Source organism: Anticarsia gemmatalis, chromosome 21 (genome assembly GCF_050436995.1).
Source record: "Anticarsia gemmatalis isolate Benzon Research Colony breed Stoneville strain chromosome 21, ilAntGemm2 primary, whole genome shotgun sequence".
NCBI classification, from domain to species: domain Eukaryota; kingdom Metazoa; phylum Arthropoda; class Insecta; order Lepidoptera; family Erebidae; genus Anticarsia; species Anticarsia gemmatalis.
Genome location: NC_134765.1, coordinates 3,998,324 through 4,010,463, shown reverse-complemented (window position 1 = coordinate 4,010,463; position 12,140 = coordinate 3,998,324). Strand labels below are relative to the sequence as shown.

The following is a 12,140-nucleotide window of genomic DNA, read 5'->3' as shown; positions in this document are numbered from 1 at the left end:
GTTAATACAAAATATGCTAAAGTCCTGCTTCGGCCACTAACCTCTCACAAAGAAATGTTTAGTATTAACGTTGTATTAACTTTAGTCATAAGACAACTGCGTAAAGACAAAGAAACACGTTTGGGGAGAAAGGCGCTGAGGAATTATTCATTAAAGTAACCAATCATCTTTTTAGAAATAATAACAAACATAACTAATTCCCGTGAAAATTGGTTAAGGAAATAAACGTCAACTACACATGCTACTTTAAAAATTGATAACAAAAATGTAACACCTGATTTTCAATATTTTTATACATTGGACACTTATTTCCCAAGAGTAGAAACAACTAGCCACTTCAAATATCTATTTTTAACATAAAACAATACTAAACCGAACTCCGTATCATCATATAATACGAGCATAACTTTGAATAACAAGACAAAAACATAATCTGCAACAACTTTATATCGTAGGGTGAATATAACTCGGCACTTTCAACAGACTGTCCCGGGTTCGGTTACAAGCTACTGGGAACTTTGTCGTGATGAATTGAGGGCACCTGTGATCTTTACAGGGATATGTGGAGGAGTATGCTTTGGAAATATTATGTAGAAAGTCTCTTGCAGGTGTGAATTTTAGAGCATTATGCTCTATTTATATATATTTTAAGATGGTTTTATGGAACACTGTATATAGTCTCCAGAGAGCTTTAAGATATTTTAGATAAAATGATACTTCCTTTAAGTGTGTTTTAAAAAAATATATACAGGTAAATTACAAATAAATGAAGATAATACAAAAAAATATTTTGTATTAAAATAATCTTTATGTATTTTTTTCATACTCTCCAGTGTTTTTAGCGTAGGAACTAAAGTTATCCATTATCTACTTCATACGTGCAATAACGGGATATATGTACATGCCTTGTGTGGTGTATTTATTAACTTCAAACAAAAATGCGTTGTTTTTTTTAAATATTCGATGGTAGAAAGCGGTAGTAAATAAATTTTAAAATTATAATCCGACAGTTAAACTAGGCCCCCCTACAATCATGCAGTCGGCATATCAAAGCTGGCTAGAGTCAGTTTTGTTGAATTAAATCGTAATAAAGAACGCGCGGAGGCTATCTCGGCATCTACAGGGTTAAATATGTCCAACAATATCACTATGTGAACAAAAATAGGCTTTTTGTTCTCAAAGCTCTATAGATTTTGTAGGGTTAGTGAACTTTTTGAGAAAAACGACATTGTTAGTCCATAGACCGACAACTAAGTAGAAACTTACTCCCGGTTTCTGAGGTACATTTAGGGGCAGTTTATCTATTCAATAGCGTTAAAACTCAGACAAAAAAAAACGCTATTGAATAGATAAACTACCGCTAAATGTACCTCAGAAACCAGGGGTTAGAGAGCTTTGGTATGCACGATTCTGAATATTTCACAAAATAAAGTAACTGTCACAAATAGGCCATCGTTAGCTTCAAAAGGCACTGATGTTCTAAGTTCTGAATTTTATATAGATACCGACGCTACCGTGAACCCTGAATACAAAGTTTTCTTCTACTTATATGGTATAGTTTATTTCAGATTTTTTTTGTGGAAAACTTATGGGCAAGTGTCATCAACACAAAGAAAAGTATACAGAAATATGAATAAAACCTTACTTACAATGTCTTTATAGGTGTCTAGAGAATCATAATAATTATTATTTTACGTAAAAACATTAAGAAAAGTTCCGTATATAAATCTAATTTGACACTTAAGCTTACACAATCGGGTCCATTTATTTCTCACTCAACCCTCCAATGTTCGCGCAAATTTTTATTAACGTTGCTAAGACTCGGTATAATTTTGTCATTACCGCCTCGCCCTTAAGTCTGATATTGTCGCCTTCACGGCTGCAATTTGTAAGGCATTAGCAGGGTTAATAAAGTTCTCAGATATGATGGTATTGGTGATTTTTTTAATGATGTACCGTTAATGGTGAAGTATATTGGAATATTAATGCGGTTGATTTGGCTGCTCGGTAGACTCTTGTCAGCAAACTTTATTGTCTGGATTCAGTCAGATCAATTTTCAATTTCTCTTTTACTTTTTAGAACACAACAAAATATAATGAAAGCTTTTTATTGTATTCTATTACATATGTACATACATAAAATGCCTTTTTCCCATAGGGGTAGGCAGAAACATAACAACGTCACTATATTCTAATCTTATGAATATCGTCAGACAAGTCCATTTACTTTGTAAATAGTAATAGTCTAAAGATAAAAAGTGTACTGGGTACATTATGCTGTGCCGGTAAATAAGAAGACTTCTTGCGGTTTGAAGAAAGTTTATTTTCAGATCCTTATTGTTTCGATGCTAGCTGTGGACTGTGTTGCTAGTACAAATGGCCACCATATTTATACAAAATGCTCAAAATAAATGTAGGCCCTCTTATTGGCCGATAAAAATGGACCAATTAGAATCCCCGCATTTTAGCCAATAGGATTCCAGTAAGACATTTTGGACAAAAGCTTAAGTACTAGGAAACTTGACTGCGACGAGAGCCGCTTACATTAATTAACAATTTTTAGTGTATTTCTGTACAATTTCTTAAATAAAGTATATATATTTACAATTCTTGTCTTATTATCTACCTTATAAAAATACAATCAGTCGAATATTAGAAAATAACATAACAATTCTTAAAACTTAATGCTAAGTGTCGTGCTCAGTGGCGCCACCACGCACAAAAAGTTTCTCAGTGAAGTGGTTTTATAAAAAATAAAAACCAACTATCTAAATCATTTAAAAACAAAAATAATCCCAAAGATTTTCTTCCCCTTGCTGAATACTACTAAAACACACAGTCCAGTTGGTCGGTAAATTTAATAAAGCACCCTAAAGATGGTCAACACTTACTAACCAGCGATCGATCTGATATCAAATGAGGGCGCATCTCACACAAGACGTAATGAACTGGCCATTGACTAGTAGACCAATGTTAATCTCATTTGGGCTAGAGTATTTTTGTGATTCATTTACTTTACACTATATATACAAAGTCAGTACGTAAGTCAATTGTATCATTGATTAATAAATAAATAAAAAGATGTTAAAATACTTGATAAATACATACTAATGTCATAAATGCGAAGATCTGTCTGGTTCGCTTTCACGGCTAAACCACCGATGCTCATAAAGTTTTTCGTGGAAATAATTATATTCGTATAGAAGAATATTTGGGATCAAACAACAAACTTTTTATTTCAGCACAAAATCACGTAGGTATAAGCTGTGACACCATTTTTACTACTTTTTACAGATACTGTTACTAATCCTCTCCTGCATTATTTCTTCATTACTCTACTTTTTATTAAAAAAATATACAATTTATTTGTAATAACAAATTTCAAAACGAAACGTAAGCAAAAATCTCACTATCAAAACGTCCGTCCCTACACATTGACCAAACCCGTAAACGCTCATTGCAATATTTATCGATGGCGGCCAATAATTTGGTCGTATTTGTACATCGGACATGTGCGGTCGGGACCAACATTTACTTTAGCACAATGTTGGCTTAAGGCGAAATTAAATAAAACACACTAATATAGGGGCTTTGAGTGGCTACAAGTGGACGCTTTGGACAGTTTTTTGGATAGTGTTGAAATAATGTACAGATAGGGGGAAAGTAATAGATTTTTTTACCGTAAAATATTTAGGTTTTTGAAAATTGTTTTATTATGTGCCACTTACTAGGTAATAGCTAAGAGTTAATGGTCCTTGGTATGGTAAATATCAGCGATGGTACTTTGAATATTTGCAATCTAGGGATTAATTATCAAGGATAAAAAAGGATAAGGATTATTATTATTAAGGATATATAAAATTGGAGCGATATTCTACCACTGTTCCTTTTGTCAGCTCGAATATTTAGTTCCTATCTCTACTGAGAACTACGCTGACTATCAACAATGACTTCATTTATCTTAAAGCTAGAGTATCATTCAAGAAAGGAATAACCTGATTGAAACTTCCTCAATAATCTTGGCACACATAAACACCATGAAATAAATACCCAAGACTTTAGTTTCTTTAAAGATGTTGGGCTACCCTCAAAAATAACACAAGTTAGAGGCGTTGCAGCGTTGATTGGCAACCCTTGGGGGCGCCACTTGACCGGAACTTGCAGCGTCTAATGAAGAATTACCGCCCTTTGTGATCCCAGGCTCTTTATTTGACACCCAGAATATTTATCGAAATAAAATCAATATTTGATGCATCGATGTTTGATGTCTTTTTAGAAGAAGATCAGCTCAGTTTTGCCATAATAAGAGGAACTGTAAGATATTATTTTATCGACACCTTACAAACTCTATTTTTAGAAACAAACTTTAATAATTAAGATATTTTATTAATAAGTATTTCAACTTATTGTCTGTCCATTGCGCGACCTGTTTTCCATGCGACATTTTAAATAACTATGAAAGTAAAAAATACTCATAACAAAATATCAATACTAAAAGCTCTTCCCACAAAAATACATAGGATACCCATAAAAACTGACCATCCCAAAAAATCCACCCTCAACTAGCCGAAAATAAAAAAAAATCACAATTCGGAAACAATAATGAATTGTAACTAGGCAATTACACGGGCGGGCAACCCTTCAGCCGCGACAGGGTACAAAATACCGTCCGGCTTTCGATCAATACCGAATAAAAATAGCTACAAAATCCGGAAAGTGATCCGGAATTCGGAACACGTACCGTCAATATAGAACAGGGTGATGATTGTGATGCACCGACGAGGGTACAAAAACGCACGCTGTAGATTGAAAGCACTCGTTTACTGTTTTTCCGTGAATAAGTTTTGATTGTTTTCTGAAATTATTTTGTAAGTTATATTAGTGCTAAAAGATTTTTGATAGTTCTACTGCTATGACTTTGTTGAACTAGTGGATCGCAATTTTGACAATCACGTGAAAAGCAGGTTCAAGTAATGACATTGTCTGGTTTAAAGCCTGACCATCGGTTCACCAACCAATAAAGAAAAAACAAAAGTGATTGAAAGATTAAGCAAAATGATTATATTTTAGGTTTAAACATCCTCTGATGCAGATTTTCCATACATTATTGCATGACACTATAAAAACCAAACCTATTACAAATCAACCAATGATTTCCCAACCTAAATCAATTCCTATTAAAAAACAGATTTCCGGCACTACATTAACAAAGTAGTCATGTCTGTTAAATACAGTCTATAACCCATTAATTAAATACAAATGACTAAATCAAGCGTACATAAAACTTTCTATGAAACCATTTGGAAGGTAATGTTCCTGGCACATACATTTTCGAGTATAAGTATATACGTTTATCAAGTATTCAACACAATGCTCCTTACATTATAATAAGACGGTTGCCGGTATTTAATTATATCCGGGTGTTCTCGCACGGAGTTCATTATGAACCGGATTAGCGGAAGGGTTAGCTTATTGAGCCGGAGCCGAGGGTCCGAGAATGCCTTGAGTAAGAGTTTTGTTATTTATTCTATGGTGAACTGTGAATTAGATATTTAGAGGGTTTTGCTGTATCTTAAGATATTTGTGGTGGTATATTTTCTAGTTTAAAAAATCTGCATGAATCTATCTCTAGATCTTATAAGGGATACCTTTAAAAATCTAGAGGTAGATAGAACTTCCGATAGTAAAGTTGCATAAAACCGTACTGATACCCATATTCTCATGGGTTTCTTTATAAAATTTAACCTTAAAATTTTGACACCATCTAATTATGCGGCTCTTAATTAGATTTTTCAAATCTCATTACCCGTATACAATTGCCTAAGATAAATACATTTTTATTTCTAATTGTAAACCAGCAATATGTTCGAAGGTTCTCATATATCTCAGCAGCCCGTGTGTCGCGCGCGGGGCACTATTTTCCCTTTATTTATTGTTATTTTTCTATTTCGTCGGCAGATGTGCCACGGTATGATTTACGAACGTCCTGTATTAAGGAACGGACGTGAATTATAACGCCAACTCCCGCCTGGTCAGGGTAACTTGTTTTATATATTTTTCTATATTTTACAATGTGAAAATCTGTTATTGTAAGTTATTGGGATGTTAAGGGATGTTTCTATTATATTGTTTTAAATATAATTAAGTAGTAGCTTAACAGTTATTGGGGAGTGGGTTATTGGGATTCAATTTTCTTTTTACAACTTTACGGATCTGATTAATTTACATTTTTTTTAACCCATTATTGTCTATCTGCTGGGCAACCATCTCCTCCCAAACTAGGAAGCCTGAGGCAGCTTGGGTCCTTTTATTGACTAACAATAAACATGAAAAACAGCAGCAATGCAAAACTGCACAAACACACGCAAATTTTTACTTATTTCACACAGGAATCATGGATGATGAAAAATCAATTTTCTTAAAGTAGTATGTTTGCAGACAAGCAAAAAAGTAATAAATAGCTAATCGCACCGAATCATCACCAACATAACATACCACAACAACCAATACAACCTCATAAAACATTAACATGAACAACCAGTTAAAATCACACGTCCGTCCGCTGGCATCGCCGACGCCCTACTGCTATAAATCAAGTGCTGCCACCAAACGGCAATATGGGGAACGAAACATGTGTTTACACAGAAGTTAATTTGTCGAATTTATCTAGCTTGTCTTGTGTATTGAGAAATATGGCCGCTGTTGCCTTCGATTAGATGTATGATGTATGGCGAGAGATTGTGTTTTGGAATGCCGGGTATGGGGTAAAATGTACCCGGTTGAGTGTTTGAAGGTTGACTTAGACTTGCAAGGCTTTGAGGATGTATGTTTATATGTAACATTTGTTAAAAATATTTTTCAAATTGCCAATTTAAAGAGTCAAGTTAAAAGTTAAAAATTTCCAACAGATTTATGAGAACATACGACTACATGGCAAAATCTTCCAATTTTGTCTCGTATGTTAAACAAACACCACAGTACTAAGAAAAATCTGATAACGATTATCAATTAAGAAATTTACCGACTGACCATATTTTCTACTTTTGTATTTGTTACTCTACACTTGATACTTTATTCTACTCGCCAAGATCCTCTCTCATTTCCAATCCAAAACACCTGCACAGTAGCTATAGGATAAACGATATCACAATTAAGTTCACTACCCATAATTACGTTCCATCATACAAATCTGAGCTCAATCAGCCTACCATCCGGTGCTAGATGCCTATCACTCAATTATAACCCATTACACACATGTAATAGCCGTAAAATTGACATCGTTGACGTTCTGTGTCAAATACATTAGAATGTCAAATAGTTTAAATTTTAGTTTTACATCTTACTAACTTCTGTTCGCAACTTCCTCCGCGTAAAAAGATTTTCCAAGGTAAAAAAAGTATCCTGTTTCAATCTAGGATATAAGCTATCAGTGTAACAAATTTAATTAAAATCCGCCCCGTATACATCTTTTAAGGCATTTGAATATCCAAAGCATCACTAAATTAAAGCCAACGTGCAACCACAAGACGCACAGTGGTACCATCAATTAAACGAGCCAGACAAAATCGTCAAACGAACCCCAGTACAAATTTAAATACACAAGTCACGTTCGCCAAATACCCAGTACTAACAAGCGGTATATCGCTTGCACTGATTGTTAATTGATTAGATTAAAAATTTTGTCCCAATTCACGGCGTATTGTTACATTGGGCGAGTAGGGGACACCCCTAACGAATTAATTAAGATATTTTTAAAGGTGTATTTTACAATTTGGATGTTGACAGATGTATTATTAGATAATCTTGTTGGAAATTTTGGATTCCGTTGATCTTGTTACTAAGAATGTTTAATTAAATGCTTTGTGGTGATGAAACTGAACAAAGAATTAAGGTCTTTGCATCAATAAACGTATTGTTTAGCATAACTTTTATACTTTTGCGTCACCTATTGTTTTTATGTGTATTGGTAGTTGAGATTGTTGTACAAAGATTAATAGAGTTAAGACTAATTACAATACAAGCTATAGAGATTGTACAGTGGCACATTAAATATGATCCAAACTCCTATCTAATTTTTGTTTCTCAAAGCGTTTTAGTATGCTGTCTTACTTCCTTGCTTACATTATTTACTTACAAGTTTTTCCATGGCAAATTGGGTAGATTTATTTTACTCATAAAGACACTTAATATTATTTTGAAGTACACCAAATATTGTTTCAAAATATAGCCCCCAGAAGCGCATAAGTGATGTATGTGCCTAATAAATTGTCACAATTTCGATGCACCACATGAGCCGCATTTCAAATAAAACGCAGACTCACAAAATTTTACGATGCTCGAGTATATTTCCCTAAATTCCCTTACAAATCTTTATTGCATACGCGAGTGTATTTGAACTACAAAATTTATACACACAATAACATTTTGTTAGACAATTTTGACACCCCTAAACGCTCATGTTTTATTGTCTTGAATATTTTTATTTGAATACGTAGTCGTACCTTCAAAATTGAGTTAAAATGACAGTGGCATGCGTAGAGATTCGCCCCGTGGTCGCATTAAGCGCATTAGGGGCCAAAATTGGATTTGTCGTGGGGCGTTTTATTGGTACACTTGTTACGAATTTAGGCACACTGTGCGTTAAAAAAGCTCTTTGTCAAGGTAACAGTGTGTGGATGCTTGTTATTGGGAAAATTTTGGTTTTACAGATTTGTTCCCCTCGGTTTTTGAGTGTCTGTTTAGAAATAAAATTGTCTGTCTTATAAGTTTTGGTAAGTTACGATGAGATTAGATAACAGTCGCTGGGCTATTTTGTTATTTGAAAAAGCGAATGCGTCTCAAATTTGGAAGAAATGCTCTAAGCTAGTGTTTAGAGCATTTGTCCAAATTTTTGTTAATATACCTACGCACTAGTATGCTTAAACACTAAATTAAATTTGCACTACAATCAAAGATTATTTCATAAAAATAAATATTGTTTTAATTTTAATAATGACATTCCATATTTTATTATTTCACGATATGTTGCCAACCTAGGGCCATATAAATTGCAAAACGGCAAATAAATTATTTATCTCATATCACTTCGTAAACTTTTCAGGTAAGTTCTCAGAAGATTGTATCTGAACACGATTGTCAACATTATTCTTAGCACGTAAGTAAATTAATCATTTCTAAGTTTATATTATTACGTTAACAACGATGACTTAATATAGCCATTGTTGATGAATTACAACTAACTTATCAATTAAACAAATGCATTCATTATTCACATACCTTCAGTGAGTATAAGGCTTTAGCTTTGATTGTAATGTGGACTAGCCTTATATTGACTTGATTGATTTGTAATTTTATCAGCATATACATATATTATTACAAGCCATGACGAAAACTATGCCAGTATCCTATTTAAAGACTGTGGTGGGTTTTCCAACAAGAATCTTTAACAATATTTTTCACAAAGTTTTAGTTAAACCAGTGTTCTACGGCCAGTTTGAACTCATATATTATAATGTAGTTTCAGGTAACACGTAACTACATGGATGCTAACCATATTAAAATACTTACTAGAGGAAAAATAACTTGTAATTCCTACCTCAACATGAATTTTATTTTCCGCTTACGCTAACCAATTCTAGCACCCGTACGTCAATTTCAAAGCTTTATACAGTCATGCATTTAATTCCTAAAACCAAACCGCAACGATCAATCAGTCATTGTTGACTCAAACGCATTTTTTGTCCAAACACGCATAGTCGCATATGTAGAAGTAGGTAGTGTTATTTTATTTGACGCACTGCGGTGAATCAGTCCCTAGGCGCATTTATTTGTGAATACGCTTCAGTACCCTGTGTTCTGATTCAACCGCGACGTTTTTTTGCCCAGACTAGCTGTGATTTTCGCCCACTGTGCAAAGTCTATTTGTTTCTGTTTTTTGTTTGACAAAATCATTTTCTGTATTACCATTTTTTGTGAAAAATATTTTTTATAATTAAATTTTGATATTGTAAATGCATTTTATATTGAATATTTTTTCGTCGTAAAATTATTTATCTTGTTTTAACGTTTTTCTTTTTATGTCTTTTTCTGTTTCGTTCAAAACGATTTAACAAAAAATAATTGGTTGTATTTTCTACTTTCAATATTATATTTCTTTGATATTTTAACCGAGTTTTCTAATAAGAAATACAAATTCTGGCCCACTAGGACAGTTTTTATCAGACTGCTTTTTCTCCACCAAGAAGCTATCAAATTATATTCTTATTTTTCACAAAGTTTTCTGACTTTAATTCACCTGTACACATCTCTACTGTCCTTTCTGTGGATACTGCCAAAAACCTTACAAAGATTAAAACTTCACCATTTTGACAAAAAACTAATAAAAACGAAACCTATTTTTTACATTCCCATCTTGTTTTTAGGATCTCTATATTTCGTAATTTCTGTGGACATTACGTCTCTGCCATCGGTACAAGGGGTGACAGTAACGCGGTTACAACACAATGACATGACGAACACAAATCAGATTTGCAACCCTCCTCAGTTATTTTAAAGCTAGTCTATCATTTTGCATAGTTAAGGGTACAATTGTGTTTAAACTGAATTGTGAAGGATTACGGTTATTTTGGTGTGAAGTTTATTATAATTGGACTTTAGTGAGTGAATTAATTCGTTTAAGATGTTGTAAGTGTATTGTAAGCTTTATTATTTGGTTTGGCTTGCTAATGATGTGTCTTAAACGTTGCCAAATGGTTTTTTTGTTTGATAAATATGCGGGGATTCAATGTTAAACAATTTTACCATTGTACTGGTTTAATGATCCGTTGAGCGATGTTTCGGTATCAAAATAGTTTGGTAATCAAATGCTTAGTTAGAAATGCTTAGTATTTCTGTTAATTAACAACAATAACTTATTTTTTTAAGAACAATTCATAAACTAGAGTCCATAGTTAAAGAGTCTGCCCAAAAACATACCTAATCAAAATCTTCTTCTATACATACGATAGTTAAAGCCGCCCGAAAGGACTTTGACGTGGCACGACTGTTATCTTAGTAAACAACAAAATTAAATTTCAAATATTAGGTACATACCTTTAAGTGCCTTACTACTGGGCGGTGGGTCCCGACTCCACGGCGGGTCCCCATGTCCTGAGAAGTCTCGTAACTTGAGGTAGCTTATAGTCAGCCTTATAATGGACGCCTTGTCCAGCTGGCTAGTGATCGCGGCCGGGAGAGGCAGCATCTTCGCCAGCTCATAGAACTCATAGTTCTCCTTCCCTCGTCTCGAACGGGCTGCGTCTCGGCTTTTCTCTTTTCGGAGCTCGAGGATGCTGTAATGGAAGGTTTAGGTTAGTTAAAGAAGATTTTTAGTCGTGGTTTGGAGAGTTCTATGTTGGGGTTTTCTGTGCTCTAATTTTTTACTATGGGTAGTAGATTGACGGTATTTTCGATTTACAAGTTTACTTAAACTGCTTTTTATCCGGTTAACTGAGATTTGATGGTACCCAGAGGACGTATATGGGACTACTAAACCTACACTCCGAGATAGCGTGAAACCTTTCTGGCCAAAATTGGACGATTACACATTACATGACACAAGGCATTGCTTTATCCAACGATATATATTTTGATCTAAAGTACGAAGATTTTGTCAACCTATTAGATACAGTTCATTGGCCTAAATGAAATGAAAACAACTAACCATCAAGAAAACACGCATTTTGCAGTCATTTCTGTAGTTTGTCAAATCATTTCTGTAGAAGAGACTACATGAGTACGACCGTATATACTGAAATAGGTACTTATTACAATATTTTCTCTACATTTTCATCAAAAGCCCTTAATGTAAAACAAAACTGTAATATACAGGTAAAACAGTCAGTATTTTATCTGGTGGGTGTGCCCCGACCACACCCCGGCCCGCCCCGGGGCGGTGCTAATCATAAGTCAACCCACCGCTTAAAATTCACTTATTTTTATTTAAATGAATGCTCTTTAAGAATTCCTTTGTTTAATTTGAATTTTTGTAGCAGGGTTTTTGTTATGAAATGACTGGTTTAAAAGTTTTGATATGTTTTAGTAGGGTATTATTATATTCAAAGGTTTTCTAATTATTAAGTTTAATAAAAAAAGTTTTAGTT

The 12,140-nt window shown here is 33.8% G+C and overlaps 1 protein-coding gene across 8 annotated transcripts in view; it reads right to left on the bottom strand.

The window, feature by feature from the left end:
• The window catches only part of trh (PAS domain-containing protein trachealess), a 187,385-nt gene that overhangs the window by 24,212 nt on the left and 151,033 nt on the right, over positions 1 to 12,140 (bottom strand). For all 8 annotated transcript variants that reach the window (XM_076128321.1, XM_076128322.1, XM_076128325.1 and 5 more), the window contains one exon: positions 11,092 to 11,330. In XM_076128321.1, coding sequence (XP_075984436.1) covers positions 11,092 to 11,330 — 239 coding nt within the window. The remainder of the gene's footprint in view (positions 1 to 11,091; positions 11,331 to 12,140) is intronic.